The sequence below is a fragment of the Geotrypetes seraphini genome, chromosome 13, assembly GCF_902459505.1.
Source record: "Geotrypetes seraphini chromosome 13, aGeoSer1.1, whole genome shotgun sequence".
Classification (NCBI taxonomy): Eukaryota; Metazoa; Chordata; class Amphibia; order Gymnophiona; family Dermophiidae; genus Geotrypetes; species Geotrypetes seraphini.
Window position 1 is genome coordinate 2,246,558 of NC_047096.1, and position 27,387 is coordinate 2,273,944.

The 27,387-nt window shown below is 43.4% G+C and overlaps 1 protein-coding gene across 3 annotated transcripts in view; it reads left to right on the forward strand.

Annotated features, from left to right (window-relative positions):
• The first annotated feature begins 805 nt into the window (after window positions 1-805).
• SOX13 (SRY-box transcription factor 13) overlaps window positions 806-27,387 on the forward strand; it is a 36,365-nt gene continuing 9,783 nt past the window's right edge. Inside the window, exons 1-10 of one of the 3 annotated variants that reach the window (XM_033919145.1) lie at window positions 806-925; window positions 1,546-1,700; window positions 14,185-14,392; window positions 15,155-15,257; window positions 15,585-15,671; window positions 21,105-21,277; window positions 23,338-23,406; window positions 24,356-24,470; window positions 25,010-25,089; window positions 25,282-25,447. In XM_033919145.1, coding sequence (XP_033775036.1) covers window positions 1,645-1,700; window positions 14,185-14,392; window positions 15,155-15,257; window positions 15,585-15,671; window positions 21,105-21,277; window positions 23,338-23,406; window positions 24,356-24,470; window positions 25,010-25,089; window positions 25,282-25,447 — 1,057 coding nt within the window. In that variant the 5' untranslated portion in view covers window positions 806-925; window positions 1,546-1,644. Of the gene's footprint in view, window positions 926-1,105; window positions 1,207-1,545; window positions 1,701-14,184; window positions 14,393-15,154; window positions 15,258-15,584; window positions 15,672-21,104; window positions 21,278-23,337; window positions 23,407-24,355; window positions 24,471-25,009; window positions 25,090-25,281; window positions 25,448-27,387 lie in introns of those variants that run through there. The other 2 variants (XM_033919146.1, XM_033919147.1) reach the window with 2 other exon arrangements.

Sequence of the window (27,387 nt, forward strand, 5' to 3'; positions counted from 1 at the left end):
ATAGGGTATTAAGCATTATAGCTATGCCGATGATGTAACTATCGTGCTTTCAGTCTCTGTCTTCTTCTGAGTCTTCTGGATTTTCAATCATTTATTCAATTTTCTAGATTGTTCCAGTTTCCCTGTCTGTCCAGTCTGTCTAATGTACCTGAGGCAATGGGGGGATTGACTTGGCCAGGGTTACAAGGAGCAGCGGGGGTTTGAACCCACAACCTCAGGGTTTTAACCATTCCAACACTCTAGAAATCAAAATGTAGCAAAAGTGAGCCAAGTCTAGGACAATCCAGCCATTGTGACATCACTGATGAGGTTGGCTCTTATTGGTGGAATGAGGCATTGTGATGTCACAATACCAGCTCTGCTTATCAGAGGCGGACACTTTTCACACTATTCATTCCCAAGGGAGCTCAGAACGGTTTAGATGAATTTATTCAGGCACTCAAGCCTTTTTCCCTGTCTCTATCTATTAGGGGGATTAAGTGACTTGGCCAGGGTCACAAGGAGTAGTGGGGGTTTGAACCCACATCCTCGGGGTGCTACACCCAGGTCCTAGCCACATGCTCCATTTCCTGCTGAGCATCAGGGCAGCTTTGGACACACAGGGGCAACCAGTGCCAAGGAGCCCCTCCCCCGTCCCCCAATTGGGAAGGGAAAAGGCTCTGTAAAGGAAACTGAAAGCCTCTGTGGCCAATCCCAAGATATCCATCGCTCCCAGTGTGTATGTGAGTGGGGAAGGGGGGGGGGGGGTCCCATGGGTTGCCATGGGAACCTGAACAAAAGCCTTTTTCTTCTGCTGCTCCTCCCCCTTCCCCTTGGACCAGGAATTGTTTTTCTTCTCCTTCCTTTGTTAATTCCCTGCAAGAGGAAGGAGCGGCCTGGTGTTGCCTGGCCTTTAGCGCTGCCTGCAATGGGGAACCCCCCTCAGGTACCCCCCGAGCCAGGCAGGAGCTTTGCGCGTCTAAGTGCTCTGAAAATGAGCCCCAGCTAGACCCTGATGGGTCGGTACCGGCTCGGAGAGCCGCTGCCTCTCGCCCCGTGCGGTCAGAGCCGGAACTGAGCGGCGCAGAGGGTGGGGGAGGAGCGGGATCGGGAGGGGGAGGGGGAGGGGAGCCCAGAGCGTACGGGCGCCGCATCGCAAGCAGCAGCAGCAGCAACGAGCCCGATGCCGGGAGGCGAGAGCGGAGCGGGGGCCGGGGAGCAGCAGCGGTGAGTGGCCGGGGGAGGAGAGCAGGACCCTCCCGGCCTTTGCACTTGCAGAGCGTTTGGGCAACTTTTGCGAGCCTCAGCTCAGCCTGTTGCAAAACGTGGCTCGGGGGCTGCTGGAGGTGAAAGTCCCTTTGTGCCTGCTGGGATCGTGCCCTCCTCCTCTCACAATGAACAGTAGGGGGTGCTGTGGGGCAGGAGTGGCATCTAGGCCGGGGGCCGCAATCCATTCGGGGGTTCAGGAGATCTATGTGCAGGCACTGGGGAAATGCTGAAAACCCGGCTGGAGGGACTTTTCCTGGAGCTCGAATTTGCATTGAATTATTCTGGCATCTCTTTCAGATACACTTGGTGCTGTTTTCGTACACTGTGAGGCCTAAAAGTGCCTAAAATCTTTTGAGTCAAGAAGAGGAGAACAAGACTCTTTGGAGGGAGTATCTCATGGAGAAGCAGCTGGTTACAGATGTGGATGAGGCGGTTCTCTCCAGGAGCCAGCGGTGAGTCCTCAATGTGCATCTGGAAGGCTTCTTGTTCTTTATAGCTGGCAAGTGGATTTTCTTTGTTGCTCCCACAATAGCAACAGAAATAACAACAGAAGAGTTGCCGTATTGGAATAGACCAAATGTCTATCGAGACTAATATCCTGTTTCCAACCGTGGCCAACTCAGGTCACAAGTACCTGGCAAGATCCCAAGGAGAAAAACAGATTTTATGCTGCTTATCCTAGGAATAAGCAGTGCATTTCCCCAAGTCCATCAATAAATTCTAGGAAATGATCCAAACCTTTTTTTTAAACCCTGCTAAGCTAACTGATTTCACCACATTTCTCCAGTGAAAAATTCCAAGTTTAATTTACATGCTGAGTGAAGAAATATTTTCTCTGATTTGTTTTAAATCTAGTACTTAGTAGCTTGATCCCATGCCCCCCTAGTCCTAGTAGTTTTGGAAAGAGTAAACACGTGATTCACATCTACCCTTTCCACTCCACTCACTGTTTTATAGACCTCTATCATATGAAACCTGAGCCATCTCTTCTCCAAGCTGAAGAGCCCAGGTCGCTTTAGCCTTTCCTCATAGAGAAGTCATCCCATCCCTTTCATTATTTTCGTCGCCCTTCTCTGTACCTTTTCTAATTCCGCTATATCTTTTTTGAGATAAGGTGACCAGAATGATGTGGCCTTACCATACAATACAAGGGCATTATATTATTTTCATATTTGTTTTCCATTCCTTTCCTGATAATTCCTAACATTCTATGTGCTTTCATAGTTGCCTCCACCGCACATATCCTCAACAATGACATCCAGATCCTTTTCCTGGGTTGTGATTCCTAACGTGGAACCCTGCAACACGTAGCTATAGTTTGGGTTCCTCCCCCATGCCTCACTTTCCACTTGGCTCTGAGTTATGGGCATCTCAGAGGGTTGCCCCCCCCTCCCACATTCTCACAGGGCATCAGCAGCAACATAAAAGCAGCTGGATCTGTGTTTTCATGTGCCCAGGAGCAAAGAGACTGCTTTTAAATTCAGACACAGGATTTTAGCCCTGTGGAAAGAACCTGACAGATTGGACTGCTCTGCACCAAGTTTCAGCTCTGCAGGAGTAGCAGAGAACTTCTGATGAAGGAGTGGAGATAGGAACGCTTGATCAAAGATTGGGTTTAGGGTGGGGGTTGCATTTCTTCTTTTCAATAAAAGTGCTGAGAGAGTGGAATTTTTATGAAAAAAAAAAGAAAGAACCAGAGATTGGGTTTTGAGATATCCTGCTGCTACTGAGTTTAGGTGGGTTTCCGGAAGGGGAGAGAAAAAGACAGCTCTGAAGAGTCGTTCTTGTAGCGTAGGCATGGAGAGAAGGGAGATGGTTAATGATCCTGACTGAGACTCTTGCGTTGGCTTATTTTGCAGGTAATGCGCTCTTGGTTGCCATTGGCCTTGAATGAATAAATGTTCAAAAGTGCAATTCATTGGGTGGCAGAGTGAAGCAAGCAATGGAGATTGGTGGCAGGGTATGAGAGAGTGCCCGAGAGAGCCTGTAGTCAGGACGGTGTGGCATACTGAGGGCACTGTGTTCCTTGTGCTGGGCTCTTTCCGGCTGGCTCCTAAGGCATGAAAGGCCTCTTGTATGTAAGAACTGCATTTGACCTGGGTGGGTTACTTAGTGGTCACCGAAAGACTGATGACGGGAAGAACAGCAGACATGTTTGGGACGAGGTGATGCCTCTTAATGGCTCTGAGTCTTGGGGTGTTGATGGCACGGTTTGATTGCTTGTGGCTTATGTGTCAGGATTGCTGGACCCCTGATAGGTCTGGTTTCTTTGTTGTCTTAATGTGTTTGCTCATTCTCTGAGCAGAAAATCAATGTTCAAACACAAAAAGAGAGCGACGGGGAGGGGTGTCTGTTCCGGTCATTCAGGTATCTTTTAACTCTGACTGTCCTTTTTTGCCTTCCTTGGAAAAGTGAGATATTGTATTCTTACAATGTATAATATGAATGATTTTGTTTGGAAGCTGAAACTTACTTTCAGATCGGGTAGGAATTCCCACCCGCTGGTTTTCAGGATTTTCATAATGAAAGTGTGCCTCCAGGAGAGAGCTGGGTAATCTGCAGGAGTCTCCCAGGACATCACACTTCCTGCTCCAGTTTCCCATTTAAAACTATTTTGCAGTGCAGTTCAGGTGTTTTGTGATCATGTCTTCAGTGTGGGACAACTTCATCCATTAGTGCTGTCTGGTGGAGCTGGTTGAGTCGGTGAACCGGACCATCAGAGCTCCTGACTCATAAAAAATAATTTTTTACTGTCGGTCTTGCAGTGTTTTCTGGTTGCCATTTTGTGCCCAGCTACACAAGGGTTCCTGGCCCCCGACTTTCAGGACTGCAGCTTTGCCCAGTTTAAGACGATGGCTTGCTTTATTTATTTCAGCATTTATATACCATTTATAATTTGTGGGCTCACGCTCATGTACCTGGGGCAATGGGGAATTAAGTGATCATAAGGAGCAGCCTGGATTTGAACCCACAACCTCAGAGTGTTGAGGTGGTAGCTTTAACCACTGCGCCACTCTAGAAATTGAAATGTAGCAAAAGTGAGCCAATTATAGGACAATCCAGCCATTGTGACATCACTGATGATGTGGGCTCTTATTGGTGGAAGGAGGCATTGTGACATCATAGTATCAACTCTGGTTATCAGAGGATTAAACTTTTCACACTATTTATTTATTCATTCAATTTTCTATACCGTTGTTTCAAGTTTCAAGTTTATTAGGTTTTTATATACCGCCTATCAAGGTTATCTAAGCGGTTTTACAATCAGGTACTCAAGCATTTTCCCTGTCTGTCCCGGTGGGCTCACAATCTATCTAATGTACCTGGGGCAATGGGGGGATTAAGTGACTTGCCCAGAGTCACAAGGCGCAGCGTGGGTTTGAACCCACAATCTCAGGGTACTGAGGCTATAGCTATAGCTTTGGAGACACAGGTCCGTCCCATCTTGCATGACATCTTACAGATATGCTATTTCCATTTTTTAAAAAATTTATTTATACTCCTTTCCAGTTTATAATACATTGGAAAAGGAGCAAGAAGAGATCAGAGCTGTTGATTTAATCCTGAGCCTCCCCCTCCAGGCCAATCCCTTATATTTTGCCAAAGGCTAGGGTGAAGAATCATGTTTTTAAGCAGTCACCGTTTTGTTCTATCCTTAAGTGAGGAGGGAGTACATTTCTATCTAATGGTGAAAAAAATGAAAAGTAGAGCATTGGTGGAATGAGGCATTATGACATCACAATCTCAGCTCTAGAATGTTGCTACTTGTGATTTTAAAGGGTTTGAGGCTTGTGCAGATGAGGACGGAGCTTAGGCATTGGTGGAATGAGGCATTATGACATCACAAGCTGAGCTCTAGAATGTTGCTACTTATGATTTTAAAGGGTTTGAGGCTTGTGCAGATGAGGGCGGAGCTTAGGCATTGGTGGAATGAGGCATTATGACATCACAAGCTGAGCTCTAGAATGTTGCTACTTGTGATTTTAAAGGGTTTGAGGCTTGTGCAGATGAGGACGGAGCTTGCAGGAATGGGGCAGGGGGACGGGGAAAATGAGTTCCCACGGGGACAGGGAAAAATTTTTCCCTGTGTCATTCTCTAATTAAAAGGCAGAACATGACCAGTGGGAAGAGGAAATTAGCTGGTTGGTGTGGGCTGAGCAGATTGGAGGGGGCCACAGGAATGCCATGTGTGTCAAAGATGGAAAGTATATGCTGAAGGTAACTGGGAACCAGTGAAGGTTCTTCAAGGCAAGGGTGATATATGGTAGATCTTCCCTGGTACAGTCACTTTCTGTTCAAGTTGCAGCTTATGAATGGTGGTCTGGCTAAATCTGTGTTTTAATCAGCTTATTCAGAATTAGCTCAAGGACTAACATTTTCAAATCTTGTGGGGATAAAATAAGGTATAATCGGATTTAAGAACTGCTGAAATTTGAGGTTCATGTCTTGCTCCCCAGAATGGTTAAACACACGTGCCGTGGAATTACGGTAGTTTGCTCTTTGATGTGGGGATAAATACTGGGAAGGGGGGAGGGGATCTGATAGAATCCAGATGGCACAGCCACAGGGGCCATTGCTTCAAAGCCTAGCTTCGAAAGGGTGAGGTCTGGCCTCTTTAGTCCATGTGTCCGCTAAGCCCTAGACTCTGGATCGTGGCTACAAGAACTCCAGAAGAAGAAGAAGCTGACGGTAGCAAGAGATCCACTCTTAAGACCATGAACTTCGTCCCTAGCTCAGTAGGATTAGGCGATGGTGTTTGCTGACTGCTTCAGCCCTGGTTTTACACCTGAGTTTGTTCATTCGGCAGAGGAGAAGGGGCTTCCGTGGCGTGTCCTGGCCGTTCCTGTGGACAGAGCGCATTGGGGTTTATCCCCAATAAATATGACACTTGCAGATTTACAATTTTCAGAAACACTTTGGAAGTTTAGAGAAGATTAGAAGCGAGGTGGAAGTTTGCTGGTGAAAATGAATTTAGAGATGGGCGTTTTAAAAATGATAGCATGCTTCCAATAAGAGGAAAAATCCCAGTCAATAGACTATTGTTGATAATAAGGAAAAGAGCCCTTTGATTGTTTTGATTATCACTGGGGGAAGGTTATTGATTGTCGGCATTCACTATGCAGGTAAACTGGGAAAATCCCTTCTCTTCAAAATCACAGGACTTTGGAACGACCTCACCATCCCGCTGAGGAACCTTGGCTCCCTCCAATTATTTCGCAAACAACTGAAAACTTGGCTTTTCACCAAATTGTAATTCTATCCTCCCCCCTTTTTCTTCCCTTCTACATATAAGTTCATGTAAACTTTTCCTTCTCTACCTATATTTTTAAGTTCTTGTAAACCGTGTCATATTCATATTCGTGGAGATGATGCGGTATATAAACTTAAGGTTTAGATTAGATTAGATTAAATTAGAAAGGGCTTTGGACAGTAGGATTTGCTGGCAGAAATGCTGGTCCGTACTGCCCCGTCACCGGACCACCATCCCCTTCATCGCCCCGTCCCTGCAGCATCCACCCTTAACTTTCGCCACCTCACTGCCCTTCAGCGGCCTGAGAGTCTCCCTCCCTCCCCCTTACCTTTGTGGCGCATTAGTAAAGAAACTTACTGAAGCTGACGGAGACTGCCTGCCTGTGCCTGCAGTTGCGTGCGTGTGGACGGAAGCTTCTTTGACGCAACTGGAAGTTGCATCAGAGGCGAAGCTTCCGCCCACACACACGCAACTGCAGACAAGCAGGCTTCACCGGCTTCAGTAAGTTTCTTTGCTAAAGTGTGGGAAGGTAAGGGGGAGGGAGGGAGATAGATTTGGCCGTAGGGAGGGAGGGAGGGGGCTGTGCGCAATCGATGACCACGCGCCTTTCCTCCCTTAACTGTGGAGACAAGGCCATTCACCGCTTCATGGGGTGTTGGATGGCCTTGTCCCCTTGCCCGCAGTGAGCACTTTTTCCCCCGTACCATTTTTGCTCGATAAAATATGGATTTTGAACGTGTTCTTAAAAAACTAATAGAAAGAATTTTTGGGTTTTAAGATCCAGATATTCCCAGATGGTTCTCGAAGACATCAGTTTTTGCTCTTGAAACCAGGAGTCACTCTTATTGGAGGAGCCTTGCAAAGGTAGAGGGAGAGATCATTCTTTGAACCTTCTCACCTAACTGCTTTTCTAGCCGTGAAATGCCTTGAAGGAGTACGAAATTTGAGCTTTTACAATGTTGATATTCTCTGGGAACCAGGCGTCAGATGATGTATTTTGCCTTTTTATTTTCTACGTAGTCTAGTAATTCCTTAATAATCCTGCTCTTATGTAATCTTGAATCTAAAATGGTGGACTTGAGAATTTTTTTTCTTTGATATGTACTGGAGTATATCGATCTTTTCTGTACGATATTTTTTGCTTGATAAGATGGATGAAATTTGAAAAATAAATAAATGCTGAATATTAGCACTTAAGTGGGCAAATGCCAGTTTTGGGATAGGCACTGACAGGACAACTGGTTCCCCCAAGCAAGTGATGGCTCATTTCTGGATCGTTAAATCACCTTAATTTTTATGCCCAGAATCCCTTTCCTAGAATATACCACTCGCTCACCTCACCGCCCCCTTTCCTCTTTTCTCATTCGGTAGCCATGTTATTGTGTACGTGGTTATGGGTCTATCTCACAGGTCTTTGAGCCTCTGGAAATCTTCCATTCTAGTCTGGACTGCTTTGAACCCACACATCCTCTGCCCTTCTCACCTTCGTCCCTAGGGGTAGTGAGATGGAAAAGACCACGAGACTTTGTATTGCTGGACATGTCTGCGGCTTGTTGCAGTGGGTCAGATATGAGGATTATTGGAGGAATATCCAGCACATTTTCCCTGAACAGTGTGGAAGGATATGAAATAATGGAAGCTGTTCAGGGTTTGAAATGCCCCCTTTTCTCTATCCAGTATAAGATTTAGTAATAAAAAATAAATAGGGGGGAAGGGGAGAGAGACATTTGATAGTTGAGCTGAGAGGGGTAATCAACCTAGGAATACCTAGTTTTCTGTCTGGAGAGAGTTGGCTAAACTATGAGCAGACTAGACAATTGCCTATGGTGGCAGCTTCTTATGGTGTGTGTGTGTTAATGAGCAGCTGTAATTACACAAAACAATAGATCAGTGGTTGTGGGCAGCAGAGGGTGCTGGTTCATTGGGCTGGCAGTTAGGCTATCTTCCAGGAGGTGGTGCTAAGTGGCCAGAACAGGGCCTGTCTGACTTAGAGGAGTGGAACTCGGGCAGGGAACAGTATATTTGTTCCAGTGGAATCGATTCAGGGAGGTCCCCTGAGTGAGAGAGGATCCTGAAGGAGAGAGATCTTCGCTAGCCATGGCTGCATTGAAGCCCTGGGGAGGACTGGAGTGAGAAAGTTAGCTGAGAACCCATGCAGGAAAACACTAAAGGGGTGAGCTTCTCCAAGACCTTTGTAAACTGAATCTGCATGTTTAAAGATGACTGTCCGGTGTTTGGGGTGTGGCAGCTGAGCTGAAGCCAGTTGAGACTTGTTGGAGAAAAGGGGTTTCTTTCTTCTAAATCAGGGGTGTCCAATGTCGGTCCTCGAGGGCCGCAATCCAGTCGGGTTTTCTGGATTTCCCCAATGAATATTCATGAGATCTATTAGCATACAATGAAAGCAGTGCATGCAAATAGACCTCATGTATATTCATTGGGGAAATCCTGAAAATCCGACTGGACTGCGGCCCTCGAGGACCGACATTGGACACCCCTGTTCTAAATGTTCTTCTTTTTGGACTGTTTAACAAGTGAAGTAGGATCCCGACTTATGGTGCTTTAAACCTGTGAGGAAAAAGAGTTGCACAGAGAAGTGATACAACTACATTTTGCTCCAGCTTGTTTTGGATTGAAATTTCTCCTATACATCCGGGACCAGTCTGTCACAGTGGTTCTCAGCATATACTTAGCCAGTCACATTTTCAGGATCCCCACAAGAAAAGTTCACGAGATAAAACTCCATCCATACAGATTTATTGCAGAGATCCTGAAAACCTGACTGGTTGGGTGAGTCCACAGAGGCTCAGACTCCGAAAACCATCAGCCCATAGAAGGGTGGGGCAGTTTCAAATAGCCTTTTTACCCAGGTAAATGTAGTGTTGGGGTGATTATGAATGTCGAGTTGTTACTTGTATTATAGATTGTAACCATTTAACTTTTATGGTTTTTAAGGAATTTATTTTAGCCTGCAAACCACTAAGACATCTTTGAAGATGAGCAGTCTTTCTATATAATCAAAGAGGCCCAAGGGATCTTTCAGTTGAGGGAGGGGGTGAGTGAGACCGGCCTTCATTTAATGGAGCTGTGAAGGATCCGTCTGCATCCGAGTGTTTTCAGTGCGGAAGTGCTTTCGGAAGTGAAACGGGAATGTTCCAAAAGGACATCCCAAGTCTGGCCGGTGCAGGATCTTTGTCTGACAGGAAATTGTCCATTGTCAAATCTCAGAGCCAGCCAGAGGTTCCAGAAACTGTTTACACAAATAATATTCATACATATAGTATTTTCCTGAACATCGTCCCGTCATCAGGGGAGGCGACATTTTGCCCTTGTCTGCCCCAACATTTTCAGCCCCTGTGCACTCTGCATTTGGCTGGCTGGAATTTTTCTTTGAATCTTCGCTGCTCTAACACTACTTGGAGGGTCTTGGGAGAGTCATTTTCAAAAAGCACTATGCTAAGATTTCTAAAGATTTGCATATATTATTGGGGAAGAAAAATACTTTAAAGTCAGAAGGCTTTGAAAGAAAATAGTAGATGCTGAATTGGATTTGTTCCCTTGCCTCACTTCTCTACAAAAGTAATGATGTTTTTTTGGCTAGCACACGCTAATCCGATACGTGCGTTAAAAACGCTAGGGCACCTTTGTAAAAGGAGCCCATAGCAACCTTGCAACTTGTCAACAATATCCCTTTTACAGAAAATCTTAAAAGGCCTTATTTGTATATTTTAATTTTATTCTTTTTATTTCTTTTATATATTTTTTTAAAATTATTTGAGTTGTACCTTTCCCTCACAATTCTTGGAATGTTGTTATATCTTTTCTATTTTAATAATTGTTGATGCATTTTCCTATTGACTGTTGTTAGAATTAATGCTGTCTGTTTCTACTTGTGCTGATTTGTTTTGACATTTTTTGTACGTAACCATTTTGATATAAAACGGTATAGAAATTTTAAAAGATAAGTTTTAGCTCGATTGCGAGCCTTCGGGACAGACAGGGAATTTCTAAGTACCTGTATTTTATTGTAAACCGCTTAGATCTGTATGTATATATATATATATATATTTTTTTTTATTTATTTTTTTTTTTGTAATTCTTTATTTAAATACTGTGCATACATAGACAACAAAATGGAACAGTGCAGTGCACAACACAGATGCACCACAGAACCCACAACAACTATAAAAGCAGTAATACATTACGTTACGTTACATTAGAGATTTCTATTCCGCCATTACCTTGCGGTTCAAGGCAGATTACAAAAGAGTTATAGAAGGTGGGTTACAAAAGAAGATCTCTGGTCATTTCCAGAGCGAGTAGAGTAGATCAGGTTGATTCTGGGGGTCAGGAAGACGATGGGAGGAAGGAAGGTACTCGTAGTGTTAAGATTTTTTCAGGGATTTCTTGAAGAGTATAGTCTTTATTTCTTTTCTGAATGGGGTCGTTATGAGTAGATTGGAGATTTGATTGTCTAATTTTGCTGCTTGAGTGGCTAGGAGGCCATCATATAGTTTTTTCTTTTTCCTTCTTTGATTATGGGGTGTGAGTTTTTCTATGCCTGGTTGAGGTAGTTTGGATGAGGCAGTGTTCAGGTAGGTTGGGCGGTGTACAGTAGTTTCCATCTACCCCCTACCCTCCCACCCGTCTTTTCTGTGTCTGCCCCAGTTCCGTGCTGTAGCTTGTGTTGTGGACTTCAGGCTTAGGAAAAAAGTACACTGAGGGGTGAGTGGATGGGAATTTGCCAGTTTTGGGGGGTTTCTGATTCTTTCTGATCACCAATGTACTCTTTTTACATACTGCTGTGGACAGGTCTCCGGATCTGGTAAGGATTTAAGCAAACTAATAAGGTGAATGAAAGGAGCAACTTTCCGATATTCACACTCTTAATGCCAAATGCCTCTAGCTTTCTTTCAGTTTAGTTCTGATGTTGAAAACCTCTAACTTTCCCCCAATTTAGCTCTGCTAGGTGTGAAGCATTTTCTGTGGCTGAGATCACACTGGTATTTCAAGATGCTGTTTACATCTTTCTCTAACTGTAAATGTAACCACAGCCATCGGGAAGGGCTCCAGCTCTCCACAGAGACCCCTATGTTGGACAGGCCCAATGAGATAATGGGGAAACTTTTCAGATGCCTTTTTGAAAGAATTGTGCAGACGGTAAGTGTGGTCAGCAGTCCATGTGTAATGCACCTCCCAGTTTTGGTTTTGAGGGCCTCACCTTGGTCATTTGGAGAGGTTCACACTGGTATATGCAGCACCTTGGTCCAGAAACTTGATTGGCAAAAGATTTTCAAAATCTTGTTTTCCTAAAGAGCCCTTTGGTTATCAGGGTTGGAGCAGAGTGAAGGGTTTGTTCTGTAAGGGTTGACATAGTTGTAATGATACCACAAGTCATAATAACATGGGAATAAGCCACCAGTATTGAATAGGGGGGATACGGAAGGGGGAGGCAGCTGGGGGCTTGTGATAGGCAGAGAAGACTCTCGGATAAGGATGAGTTTGAGAAGAAGCCTGCCATGGATCCAGATAAGGAAAAGACTTAGATAATCCTGCAGGGAAGGAGATGTTGGATTGGGTTTGGCTTTCTCATTTAATTTATCATCTTTCTTTTTAGACTTGGGTTGCTTATAGTGGATAGGGGAACGAGTGCATCTCCAGCCCCTGGTATGGGATCTGTAAGCCATGGAAGATGGGATAAGGGATAGGGGCTTTCAGTTTACATGTGCATATCAAGTATCAAGTCAAGTATCTAGTATATTAGGATTTTATATACCGCCTATCAAGGTTATCTAAGTGGTTTTACAATCAGGTAATCAAGCATTTTCCCTCTCTGTCCCGGTGGGCTCACAATTTATCTAATGTACCTGGGGCAGATAGGTATTCAAGGGTCATCTGTAACTTGATAGGAGTTGGGGAGACTCTCTTTAGAAGGTTAACTTTCTTTGGGTGAGATAAACCTTGAAAGCAGAAGTGGACTTACAATAATTTCACTGGCTTGAGTTGGATACAGTGGGGGTGATGAAAATAGCAACAGACCATGATGTGAAGGGACGTGAGGAGGTCTCTAGCCACGCCCAGACTGACACTGCTCTCTCATAGTGAGCCTTGGAGGGTTTCCGCTGCCAGAGAACTAACATTTTCACGTCATGTTCAGAAATGCTGGCAGAAGGGTCTCAGTGCATGACTGACATAGTTTTTATTACAAAGATGTATGAATTCAATCTTGGTGCTTCTTTGTTAAAAAAAAATTATTTATTAAACTTTTACAATATCAATTACCTACAGGAACATTGTGGCAACCAAATAATTAATCCTAAATTTCATCTGCAAGAAAAGGAAACATTAACATTTAAGAAAACAAAGGAGAAACGGTGATACATCACAAAATCCACCATTGGCCCTCAAACCAATCTGAGTTACCCCTAATTCCTCTTTTGCAGAAATAAAATCTTCCAGTTGTTTAGGTTAAAACAAAACCCCAAACTGAAAACTAATAAAACATTGACCATGAAATGGTCATAATCTTGGTGCTTCTTGTGGTTTGATCTTTGGTCTCTGCTTCCCACAGTCAGAACATGCATTACTGATGTAGACGGACATTTCAAGAGGAGGCTGCATCTAATGCCCAGTGAGCTGAGACTTTCAGGCTGGGTGGGGGGAAGAAGAGGAGAGGCGGGGGCCAGGGGATATGCAAGAAACATTGAAACATGTAACTAAAGCTCATACTTAAGCCAATTTTCAATCTTTACATACGCTCAGAAGTAGGAGGACCCATCGCCTAATCACTGCATATAATTAATTGAAAGATTGAAGGTTTAAATAATACTGTAATTGAATTGATTAGCTAAACTTGATATTTTCTTTAAAGTTATGATACTGGTTTTAAGAAAGGTTTGTACAAGTTCCTGGAGAAAAAGTCCATAGTCTGTTATTGAGAAAGATATGGGGGAAGCCACTGCTTGCCCTGGATCGGTAGCATGGAATGTTGCTACTCCTTGGGTTTTGGCCAAGTACTAGTGACCTGAATGGGCTACTGAGCTTGAAGGACCATTGGTCTGACCCAGTAAGGCTATTCTTCCGTTTTTATCTCCAAAAAGTATAGTAGGGGTCCTGGGTCCCTAGGCAGACCATGTTTTGATCATCTTCGTCAGGACACCCAATTTGAAATTTTAAAATTGTGAAACTCATAAATTCGTAGTTTCAAAGGCACTGTTCGGTTAATCGATTCAATTATCGATTAGCTCCTGGTGAAGTGTGAAAAGCAGTAATGAACTTCTTCTTCAGAGCCTGGGATAGGCGTCGAGGATGTCTGCTTAAAAGCTGGTTATGAGCTGGGGAGGGCTCGGTGGTCCTCCGTTGTGTTTTTTCTGGTTGGGTTCTGAGAAGTGTGATCTGTCGTATGGGCTGAATATATTCTAGAAAAGGATCTTGGTTGGTACTATGAACGTCTGATTCTTTTTTTTTTTTTAACAGTATATAAAGAAGATTTCTTTATAGAAGCCACCCCTGCCAGTGGTTGTTTTAAGCTGTTTATAAGATGATATAATTATTTGTACTCAGTTGTTCCCTGTATTGCATTCTGCTTCTGCTCATTAGTTTAAAATGCCGTGAGCAGCATGAAACAAGTAGAAAGTTATATTGTTGTTCATTTTATTCTTATTAAATGTTATGTGATCTCTCTGTAGGATGTCATTGAGGAGTTCATTGTCTCCCCATCTGGAGCGGGACAGCACATGTGACTTGGTGAAGTGTGCTATTAAAACTGAGGAGGAGATGGAGAGCAGTGTTTGTGAATCTCCGTGGGAAGCAGCAGCCGGTGATCCTTACTTCGCCAACTCACAAACAGCGCTTCAGCTCGTGAGAGACCCTGCAGAGTCCAGCTCTCCAACACAGGTCTGCTCTTATCCTTAAGCACCCCCTCCCCTCCCCACCTCTCCGTGTTGCACTCGAGACCCCATCTTCCCTGAGATGTTTCCTGTTCAACGTTGATCTTAAACCTTCTGGCTATGGTTGTTCAAGATTCTGTAACTCTGGTGGTATTCTCCTGGTGCCCCATGCAGATTCCCTTCATTCAAATTTATCATTGCTCGAACACTGCCTCCCTCAAATCTCTGACTGGCTTAGGGAGAATCTGCTAGTACTTATCTTGGTTAACCAGTTTTCTTTCCTGCCTTTTCTCCAGTTTTGCAGGGTCTCCTATCCAATCAGAAGTCTCATTCACCTGCCTTGGAGTGACTTTAACTGACAACTCTCATTCGATCTTCATATCTGCTCTCTAGCGAGACATTCTTTCTATGCTTTTTGTCCATTCAGATCTCTACAAAGTTTTCTGCTATTGTTAGATCCAGCAGAGTAACATGGTTACCTAGTAGATGACGGCAGAGAAAGACCTACACGGTCAGTCTGACCAAAGTGTTGCCATATAACTCATACATTTTTGATCTTGATCTATCCTTGCCATTTTTAGGGTCTGCCTGGCACTGCCCTTGGCACTGCTTTGTGCCCACCCTCAGATGCTGATGATACACTCTGCTGCTCCGTACCTGCCTTAGATACCATCCGAACGCTCTGTTTCTCTGTGCCTACCCTCGGATATTGTCAGTGTGCTCTGCTGGCCTTTCTCTCTGTAATTGCATTCCTGTTGCTATGTTACAGGCAACTGGCTCCCCATCGGGTGCTGCTCTTCCGGATTGTCAAGGACTGGCCTTTGAACCTGTCCGCCAAGAAAACCTGGAGCTGAATAGAAACCTGAAAGAAGGTAAACTAGGCGTATGCCTTGCCCACCACCGAGACACGTTAGCACAGTGGTTCCCAAACCTGTCCTGGGGGACCCAAGATATCCCTAATGAATATGCATGAGAGAGATTTGCATACCTGTCACTTCCATTATATGCAAATCTCTCTCATGCATATTCATTAGGGATATTTTGGGTCCCCCAGGACAGGTTTGGGAACCACTGCGTTAGCAGCACATTGCGTGACACGCAGCAGTGCTAACTTTGCTTGCGATGTGAGATTCCTGCTAGGCTATGATGGGGTTCCTCTAAGTTACAGCCTCTGCTTTCCTTTCTTGCAATTCCGATAGTCCTGCCGACCCTGGAGAAGCTGCTTTCAAGTGACTGGAAGGAGAGGCTTCTGGGAAGTGGCAGCTCTGATAGCAGGGATGTAAAAGGTAAGAAAGAGGCTCGGCATTGCCAGCATTATTGGGATTTACAACTGCCTGCTCATGAAGAGATTCACCTAAAGTGGCTTACAGTACATTAAATAGTAATTGGATACTCTTAAATATTTTCCCTAGAGGTCCCAACAGGCTCACAATCTCACTGTGGTGCCTGGGGCAGTGGAGGGGGAAATGACTTGCCCAGGCTGGGATTGAACTCACAACCTCAGGGTGCTCAAGCAGCAGCTCTAACCACTAGGCCTCTCCTCCCCTATTATTATTGAAGTTGGATGCTAAATTTCAAATTTAAGGGGGAGCAATTTTCAGAAGCTGTTTGAAATTACCCATTTTTTATCTCTGGGGATGAGCATTGCAATTACTTTGAAGAGCTCAGGGGAGAGAGAGAGGTGATGGGGATAGGAGAGGTTCCTGTCCGCTTAAACCATGTTGAGCAGGCCATCCCCGGATTTTCAGTGCCACTTAACTATATGTTGTTGTTGAAAAACCGGTGTGATGGCTGCGGAACGTGCCAGGGCAGTCCCAAGGCAGAGTAGGGAAGGAGATGGAAGTTATGCGGACATTGGTGATGTTGAGTGCTGGTTCCCACTGAGCTAACAGGCCGCATAGAACCTCACAAAAGGGTGTCCTAACCTTGCATGGCTCACTATGCTGGGCATCTGCCATACCTGCATAATTTCCAGGCCAGAAATGACTTGGCACTGAATATTTGAATCTCATTGAATTGGCAGTGGTCAAAATCCAAAGAAATGCTGATTCTTTAGCGTCCCTCCAGACTGTCACAGAACATAGAAAGATGACGGCAGAAAAGGGCCATGGCCCATCAAGTCTGCTCACTCTATTAACCCTCTATTAACAGATGGGTTTATGCTTCTCTGCCAGCAGGTGGAGACTGAGAGCACACAGTGCAAGTGGGCTGTGCAGTCTTTCCTCTGGTTAGTTAGGGCCTGTTGGATTGGATTAGTGGCCTTCTTGTCCCTGTTTGTGGGTGCTGGATTGAGCTTGGGGGACCCTTTTGGGGGTGCCACACTCAACTGGTCGAGCCCCTCCCCCCCATTTCCCCCACCTCCCCAAAACTTTTTCCCTTAGGGGTGCCTCAATTGCCACTGTTCAGGCAGCGCATATAGCTTTGAGAGCCAATGGGGGTCTGCTCGTTTGTTAACTAAAGTTGTATTTTAAAATAACCCAAAAAAGCCATCCATCTGAAAGGAAGTGTCTAATTGATTTGAATTGGTTTTTATTACTAACCTACACTTTTGTTTTTACTCCTAGTGGTTTTCGCAATGAGCACTTTTTTTTTTTTTTTAAATATCTTTATTCATTTGTAAATTAAAATCAGTGCTTACAGATATTCATACAATTTACATATAAAACAACAGTCATCTTTCAATAATATTCATGAAAAACATTTTCACCCCCTCCCCCCAATCTCGATGTAATAAGTAAACCATACAGTATTTTGTCCATATATATAATTTGAAAAAAAACAATCCCAATATACAACCCCCCCTCCCTGGATGTGCAACTGATAACCAGAAATAAGGGAATAATGAACTATTCAAGTAGAATCCATGAAATTTGTCAATGGGCCCCATGTCAGATTGAACCACTTATTATTGCTTTTTTGATCATCAGAAAATGTCTTCTCATATTGGTAACGTAAGCATAACGAATTCCACCAGAAGGTGAAATTCAGTCGGTCATAAGTTTTCCAATGTTTTGTAATCATTTAGATGGCTACCCCAGTCATTAAGCCCAATAACCTGTTTTTATGCCTGTCCTCTGGAGATTTAGGAAATAACAGCGTCCCACATAACACCACTTCATATGATAACGGAACTATAGTCTCTAGAATCAGATTAATATGTCTCCAAATAGATCTCCAGACATTAAGTATCAAAGGACAATAGAATAATGAATGATCCAGTGTCCCTATATCCAGATGACAGTGCCAGCATCTATTAGATTTTGAACTGTAATTTTTGTAAACAAACAGGGGTCCAAAAACTTCTATGCAACAAAAAAAACCAAGTTTGTCTCATAGATGCTGACACTGTACACCTCATCCTCCAAGACCAAATCCGTGGCCATTGAGATGCAGAGATCTGCTGCTTAATCTCAATTCTCCAAATATCTCTCAAACTTGTTTTTGGTTTCTTATTCATATAACCAGATATTAATTGATACCACTGGACGGCCTGATGCCCTAGGAAATCTGTCTGGAAGCATAGGACTGGCAAGCTATACTGATTTTTTGGATTTTGCCAACCAGGGAAACCCCTTCTGCTTCAACTGCAACCATTTATAAATTTGAGATTTTGAAATACCAAATTATTGTTGCAATCATGAAAAATCAAGCATTTTCCCATTAAATATCACATCATCTAGTGCACTGTTCTTCAACCACTAGTCCTTGGACCGGTGCCGGTCTACAGGAAATTTCTGCCGGTCCAAAGATACAGAGAAGGCCGGATCTTCCATGGCTTTTGTTAAATTTAACATGAAAAGCCAATCTGGTGTTATTTGAAGAATGTCTTTGAGCAGCGAACCCCATTTGGTGCATACTGATAATATAAGGGAGAGCCTTGGCCAAGCGTAAAGCCAATAACAGCCAGAAGTTTTCCATCTACATTAATCAAAGAAATAGGCCTGTAATTTGAAACCAACATGGGATCTTTATTTGGCTTTGGTAAAACAATAGTTAAAGATTCTGCCATAGTACCTATAATGCAACCTTTAGTTAGTTGAGCCTGGTATAAATTTAAAAGATGAGGTACTAATGTAATTTGAAATGATTTGTAAAACTCTACAGTGAAACCATCACCACCTGGAGCGGATCCAACTCTGCTTGAAGTTCTTTCAGTGATATAGGCGCCTCAAGATTTCCTTTTATATGCTTGGGAATTTTTGGTCCCTTGATTAACTTTAAAAACTCTAAACCCTCAAGTTCTTTATTTGAATAAAGCTCAGAAGAATATAAAGCTTTATAATAGTTCAAAAATTGTTAAAAATATTTCCAATTTGAGAATGGGTTTCACCCTTCTCATCTTTAATAGCTACAATCTTTACTTTTTTCTTGCTTTGAGGTAATTAGCCAATAATCTTCCTGCTTTATTCGAGTTTTCATAATACAGAGCCTGTTGAGAAAACAAATCTTTCCTAGCCAGTTGAGATGAAATCTCATTGTATTTATATTTAGCTTTTAAGAGAGCCTGTAAAGTAATTGGTTCCCATTTCGAGGCCAATTGTGACTCCAAATCCTTAATATTTTGTTCCAAACTAGAAAATTCCATTTTAAGTTGTTTCCTAATGTGTTCCGAATACGAAATGATTTGCCCTCTCATTGTAGCTTTGAAAGCATCCCACAATGTTTCTAAAGAGATTTATTCTGAGACATTGAGTTGAAAATATTCATTGATTTTTAATTGAAATTCCTCAAGAAAGTTTGAATCTGCAAGCAATGTGTTATTGAATCTCCAAACAGGTCTACTTCAATCTTGTTTATCAAATTTAAATTCAATCCAAACTCCAGCATGATCAGATAGAATAATTGGATCTATGCTGGCTTTTGTAACCTGCTGAGTCAATTGATCTGAAACAAAAATGTAATCTATTCTTGAAAATGAGCAGGAAGAAAATTCCCGAGCATTAAAATGAAGAATCCGCCATATATCTTTCAAGCCACAGGACTGTACTAAATTATCTACTCCTATTGGTTTTATTAGCTTACTGGGTTGTTTGTCCAACAATGGATCCATAACAGCATTAAATTCCCCAGCTACTATTAAATTAGAAGAAACCAGTGGCAGAATCAACTGTTGAAGAGTTTTGAAAAATTCAGCCTGATTTGAATTAGGGGCATAAATATTAAAAAGTGTCAGAATATCTTTTCCTGAGCTCATGTGCACCTGAATCCATCTTCCCATAGGATCTGTTGAAATTACACTAAGGGCTCCTTTTACGAAGGCGCATTAGGGCCTTAACGCGCGGAATAGCACGCGCTAAAATGCCATGAGCACTAGCTGCTACTGCCTCATCTTGAGCAGGCGGTAATTTTTCGGCTAGCATTTGCTAATCCAGTGCGTGCATTAAAAACGCTAGCGCACCTTTGTTAAAGGAGCCCTAAATGCAGCTGGGCATTTTCTATTTACTAGGATAGCCACCCCAGCCTTCTTTCCCACTGCAGGAGCAAAAAAACTATGCTTGACCCACCCCTTCCAACTTGGTCGATTCACTAGCAGATAAGTGAGTTTCCTGAATAAAATATATGTCCGCCTCCTGCTGTTTTAAAAAATTGAATGTTTTTTTTCTCTTAATAGGATGGTTAAGCCCATTGACATTCAATGAAAATATTTTTAAAGCCATTTTAAATTTTTATACCATGCTACTAAATATTTTCCTGATTCCCTTTTGATTACATAATTAAGTAAGAGTTCTCCCCACATCCAGGGTCCCTATCTAAACCCCTTCCCCTTCCCCTCCCACCCCTAACCCCCTCCCTTAAAATATCTCATAAACTTGGGAGCGTGCATAACGACTAGCGACTGCCATCCCCCCTAGGCATTCTAGATATATACCAAACTGAATCCCCTTATACTCAGCTAATAATATTAACAAATATATATATATTAATCATATACATTGCTAATTTGTTATCCCATTTGGTAATAAATAAATCTATGCAATCATATAATTAAATTCATATATCGTCTTATAATAGACAAAAAAACAAGAGAATCCCTAATATTAACCATATATATTGTTAATTTGTTATCTCATTTGGCATTGAATAAATAGTTCATGAAACAATTTCCTGCCTTGACCTAACGTATTATCTTATCATATAACTCATGTAAGTATACTAAAGAATACAAATGAAACCTCAATACAAAGCAAATATACTGACAAATCTATACAGCCATATAATTAAATTCATATATCATCGTATAATAGACAAAAAACAATAGACTCTCTAATACTAATAGAATGAATAATGCTGTAAATATATTTAATTGTTTTCTCATTCACCCCAAAAACCAACATACCATCTTATCATTCATACACTTTCATACAGTCATATAATTAAATTCCTAAATCATCTATAATAAGCAAAAAACAATAGAATCCTTAATATAAATAAAATGAACATTGCTGTGCATATCTTCAATTGTTTTCCCATTCATACCAAAAACCAAACATACCATCATTACCATTCAAACACTTTCATACAGTCATATAATTAAATACATAAATCGTCTTATAATAAAATACATCTATCGGTATCAGTTTAGACATCAGGAGTACCCAGATGATGGTGGAAAAGTACCATGAACTTTGTATTTAATGTGTATAGATTGAAAATTTGTCTGGGGAAGCTCAGCAAAGGCCTGTGTTTGAGTCTCACTAACTAACTTGCTTTGTGCCTAGGGACACAGGAAAGCCTTGCAGAGAAGGAGCTACAGCTGCTGGTTATGATTAACCAGCTGTCCAACCTGCGGGACCAGCTGCTGACCGCACACTCTGAGCAGAAGAACATGGCCACCATGCTCTTCGAGAAGCAACAGCAGCAAATGGAGTTGGCCAGACAGCAGCAAGAGCAGGTACCGGAGTGGACTGATAGCACAGGATCTTGTTCACTGTAGCTTAGGACAGGAGGGGAACCGATGGAATTCCTGTTTCCAGAAAGACCTCGAGGGGTGGCCCAAGAAACTACGGCCTAGTGAGCTTAAGTCTGTGCCAGACAAAATGGCGGAAGCTCTTGTTAAAAAGATGATAAGTGGTTTTACGAGAGGAGGAGCCCACATGAAGGGAAGCTGTGCCTTATTAATTTATTAGACATTTTCAAAGGTGGGAAAAAGTATGCGCTATGTGGATATTTTATCCAAGGAGAACTGGGAGAAAATAGTTTGGTAGCTATGTTAATCCACTTTTAAAGGTAATGAATAGAAATTTTAAAAAAAGATAAAATGGTCCTTATTTAATGGACTAATTTAGTACATTTTCTGACCTCGCTTTCAAAGACAGTACTTTCTTCTTTGGGTCAGAAATGAGTAAAAGATTATATTTAGTGAAACATAAATGCATTCCAGGGGAGGGGGGAGAAAAGAGATGAGAAACGGATGGATAATCAGAAGGTGACAAAGCAGTATAATTTCCTGGTTTATAATGTGATGGGAAAACCAGATCCATGCTAACTCCTGGCAGGTGGGTATCAAAATATTTCATTATTTAACCAGCAATCGTTTCCATACCCGGATTGTTAAAAATGTCTTTTTCGTAGTCTGACCATAAAGGCATCACCCTGGTTAGCTTTGTGGTGTTTAACCCTTTATTTGGCCTCAGAAGCAACAGGTGTCTTCTATGGCTCTTAGGGGAGATCTGCATTATGTAAACCATCCACCAGTGAAAGGGTTAATGTGATGCCTGTGTAAGCTAATTCTTGTCTTCAGCTTTTGGCTCTTACTTCCTAGGGTCCTGTGAAATGGCCTTTTTTCTCCCCAGCACGTATTGCAGGTCGCCGCAATTACTCATTAGAACCGAAGTTTATAAATTCATGGACAGCCCTAACTTCTTTCACCTCTCTTCAGAAGGCAGTTCTTTCCCCTGTATCATTGTGGTTGCCCTTTGTCAGAGCCTTTCTAGTTGCATTACATCCTTTTTGAGATGGGGTGAGCAGAACCAGGCACAGAAGATGGGGATGCACCAGAGACCTGTGCAGAGGGAGAATGATCGTCTCAGTTTTGTTATCTGTCTCATTTTGCATGGTGCATAACATTGTTTTAGCTTTCTTTTTTTTTTTTTTTTTCCAAATCTTTATTCATTTTAACATATACATCAAGTGTATGTTAAGATATGAACACAACATATTATATTATCACTTGATAATTCCATAACAATATATAACTACAAGATTTATATCCCACCCCCATCTCATATCTATACATGAATAATATAATTCCTATGTATATTAATCAATTAAATTATGCACATATATATTAAATTATCATAACTGGGCCGAAGTAATCTGAGGAAATCTATTGCTTATTCATTTCTGGTATGAGCTGCAAGGAAAAGGACCTGCTTTTTGGGATCAGCCTGGCACTTTGTAGGGCTAAGTTTATCCCTAGTACATGTGCAACCAAGCATTTTCCGTGTGGGTACGTCTTAAACCTCACTGACCCAGCTGTGCTGATGTGCTAAGTGACTGCTTCTGCACCTTTTTCTTGCACTCTCATGCCGTCTGCCAGCTACCGTGTGACACTCTGAAGCAAGCTATTTGCTTGTTTTCTAAGGCTTTAGGATATCGGTCATTCTGAAAGGCCCACCCCTCCGTCTCTGTCACTCAGAGTGAAGCCATAAGTGGAGACGGTGGCAGAGAGAACTCACTGAGTAGAAGTTGGTGCATCGGGGGCAAAGAGAGTGGCGACAGCTCTCCTGACCCCGTCACACCTTGCGGGTGGCCCTTTTTCAGGGACCAGGACTTGGTTACTTCTTATATCTCTCTGCTCTGTCCTAAACGTCATCTCTCTTGTAAGATGAAATATCAGCATTGAGGTTTCTTTGCCAGTTTTTTATCTTTTGATGTTCTGGTTCTGTTGTCATCCGCTGTGTTAAAGGCGGACTATAAAATAATAAACTATGAACTATAAAATCTTTACAGATTGCCAAACAGCAGCAGCAGCTGATTCAGCAACAACACAAGATCAACCTCCTGCAACAGCAGATCCAGGTGAGGGGGGGAGGGGCAAAAGCGTGGCTGCGTTTTGATGTCTGGGCCGATCCACATAGGAATCATTTTATTCAAAATCCATTGGGGGGAGCACACACTCGCTTTGCATCCCATCCAGGGGAAGAGGACTGTGAGCGTGCGCTCAGGAGGAGGGAGGGGCTAGCTGCATATGTGGGGGAAATTAGGGGCCGTCTGTGCGTCAGGAGGAGAGAGAAGGGGGCAGAAGGAAGAGCATTCTGGACACAGGGGAGGGATAGATTTTGTTGAAGATTTGTGAACTGGGAGGAAATATATGGGGGGAGGCACTAAAGTCCTGTTTTGCGCTGTTACCGACCCGATGCACAAAACGGCCCACTGCGTGTTTTTCCCCTCAATCGCCCATTTTCCAATCAGGCCATAAGCGATTAATGAACTAACATCACTTGGCTGTTCCAAATGGGGTTTTAGCGATCGTAAAAACCGATTTGCTCTAGGTCTATCTGCTTTTTTTTTTCCATTTTTTAAAATGGGACAGTTATTTTGCGTGTGTAAAAGTGTAAAAATCCCCTCCTGCCACATCGCTGTCATGGAAGGGGGGTGGGGAGTGGGCGTCCCTCCTGCCATTTTCGGTGCCATAGAGGTGTCACGGTACCCTAACAGCTTCCCCTGTCGCTGCTGTTAGGGCTCTGCGCATGGTCAATGGCTCATTGAGCGATTGATCGGTAGCAAATGATTTGTACGCAAACTTGATAGTGTATCGATCGCTGCTGGAGAATTGGCCAACAGCAATCGAGTCGCTATCTTTTGTGCATCTAGCCCATAGTCTGTAGTGTATAAGTCAGATTTGGGTTATTTGTGCACATAGCCTGGGGCCAGGATGGAAGGCTGATGCCATTACTGCATTTGTGATGCTGAAAGGAGCCTTAAGTGTCTGCTTCTGAGGCCCCCTCCTCTTCTGCTTTTTCTCCAGCAGGTAAACATGCCATATGTGATGATCCCTGCCTTCCCTCCCAGCCATCAGACACTTTCTGTGCCCTCTGATCCTCAGATTGGACTTCCCATTCAGCCAATTCCCTGCAAACCGGGTGAGGATGCTTGTGGCGCAAGTGTGTAGCAGGTGTGTAGTTTGTGGATGGAAATGGTGGATAGCAGATCTGTGGCTTCTTGATGGAGTGCTGTGGTTGGATGTGGATGGCATGGTGGAAGGCTCTGGTTTTGTGGATGGTGTGGTGGAGGGCTCTGGTTTTGTGGATGGTGTGGTGGAGGGCTCTGGTTTTGTGGATGGTGTGGTAGAGGGGTCTGGTGTTGTGGATGGTGTGGTGGAGGGCTCTGGTTTTGTGGATGTGGAAGATATGGTAGAGGGGTCTGGTGTTGTGGATGGTGTGGTGGAGGGCTCTGGTTTTGTGGATGTGGAAGATATGGTAGAGGGGTCTGGTGTTGTGGATGGTGTGGTGGAGGGCTCTGGTTTTGTGGATGTGGAAGATATGGTAGAGGGGTCTGGTGTTGTGGATGGTGTGGTAGAGGGGTCTGGTGTTGTGGATGGATGTGGTGTTATGGTATCAACTCTTCCCTGATGCCTGTTGTTCTCTCATTCGCTCACTGTGTCTCTCTTGTTTCCAAATAGTGGATTATCCCATGCAGCTGCTTCACAGCCCTCCTTCAGCGGTGAAGAGACCCTCTGGATCAGGACATCTCCAAATGCAGGTACCGCTCCAGTGGCAGACTGCTGGACCCTAGGATGAGGAGGAGCACTAGGAGACTTGAGGCTTATGGCTTTCAGACTGTTTCTCAAAGTCTTTATTGAGAGGGAATCGGACCTTGACCAGATCAGTTTGGGACTGACTTACAGGAAAGGCTGGAACATGAAACCGTTCTCTCTCGCTTTCTTTCTTCCAGGAAAGTTCGCAACCATTAAACTTAACAGCAAAACCCAAAAGCTCTCAGGTCCCCACATCAACCAGTTCCTGCAGCGGAAAGCTGAGCTCCTGCAGCCCTTCGGCCCCAACCAGTGGAGCAAGCAGAGACCGTCCAGCAAGTTCCCAAAGGTCAAATCTACCTTTAGGTAAGAAGTGTCTGTGTCTGGACTCTAGGGATGACCAACATAACCGTCTCACATTTTGTCGAGCTCTATAAGCGCCTTTGGGAAGGAAAAATGCTGAGCCGTTACTTTGGCTGTTACTGAAACGCTGCCATGTCAGGTCATCTGAGTTATTACTGTATATTTGGCTATGATCATAAAGGTCTTTGTTATGCTGCCTTGAGGCCTCCTCGGTCTCCGCTCTCTCTCTCTGGTTCTTCTTTCTCTGTGTCTTACTCCTAAGTTTACCATCCTGCAACCTCAATTCATATCTTCTAGTTCTCTTTGAATTGCCGCTGCTGGGTCAGACCAGTGGTCCATCGCGCCCAGCAGTCCGCTCACGCGGCAGCCCCCAGGTCAGAGACCAGTGCTCTAAATTAATCTTCTTCATGCATATTCATTAGGGCTATCCTGAAAACCCGATTGGCCTGGTGGTCCTCCAGGACAGGGTTGGGAACCACTTCTCTACACTTCTTTGCATTCAATTTTAACTGCAAAACGTTAGACCATTCTTTTTTGTTTGTTTCATAGGAAGTCCAAAATTAAAGCCTTTCCAGCAAATCAGCGGTGCAATATTCTTATGGCCATCACAGTTGTATCAAAACAGAAGTTCTCATCTGTACAACAGCAATACTAAATACCCCATCTATCCCTCCCTCCCTGTCTGTCCGGTCCAATCTCCCCATCCTCCCATTGATGTAGTCTCCACTGTATCTTCTTTGCTTAAGGAGAGGAATCGTTCTTGTCCAATGATGTGTCTTTCCATGTCCCTTAGATGTCCCAGGTTTTCTGGAATGCCATCATCTTGGTGTGGTAAATAGCCAACAATTTAGATATGAGATTTATATATGGACCATTCTTCTAAGTTTTATAGATACTTCTCATGTTGTCCGCTCCTTCCAGGGTGTCCACTCTGTTGCAAATCTTTGTGTCATCTGCAAAAAGGCAAACTTTTCCTTCTAACCCTTCATTCGTGTCACTCACAAATATATTAAAGAGAATCAGCCCCAGAACCAATCTTTAAGGCACATTGTCTGCTATTCACTTTTCTTTTCGCTAAGTGAATTCCATTACCATCAGTCTCTGTCAGTCAACCAGGTTGTTCAGGTTACAGCTTCTGTCTCTTTGAAAATGTTACCCAGGCAGAGGGAGTGAGTGGTTCCATGTGCAAGCTGTCTTCAGCTTGAATCTCTCATGAAGGATGTAAAGGAACTGAGAAAGGAGGTGGCAAGACTGAGAAGCATCTGTGACAATGAGAGGTACATTGATGAAATGCTTCATGAAGCATCAAAGATTTCCAGCAGTGGGAAGAAGAGGCTGTGCTGAGGGGAAGACAGTTGGCCTCAGATTAAGGAACTCTGCAGGATTGATATTGTGACTCTACTTGCCCTTGAATTGAAGAACTGGTATGCAGCCCTGGACGTGGAGGAGATGGGAGCATCCCACGGAGAAGAAGGACTAAAGCTTGAAATCATTAAAATTGCTGGATCCATGCCCACTAGGAGCGTAAGGTAGTGATGGCTGGTGATTCCCTTCTGAGGGGTACAGAAGCATCCATCTGCAGACCAGACATGATGTCCTGGAAGGTATGCTGTCTACCTGGTGCTAAGATGGTACAGAGAGATTGCCAAGACTCGTCAAGACTGATGACTATTATCCGATGCTGCTCATCCACATTGGCACTAATGATACGTATCAAATAGGATTTGCACCATGTAAATACCGTGCCACAAGAACCTGTTTCTACCAGCCTTGTAAGCTTGATATTATGAACCACAATGTCGAAGGCTTCTGAGAAATCCAGTAGCACTAGCGTGAGGCAAATCATGAAGAAGGGACAGTCCCGGCAAAGCTCCCACCAGCTGATTACATTACAATGGTGACTTATATGCTACCGTTACATTGCAGTTCTAGGCGGATTACAA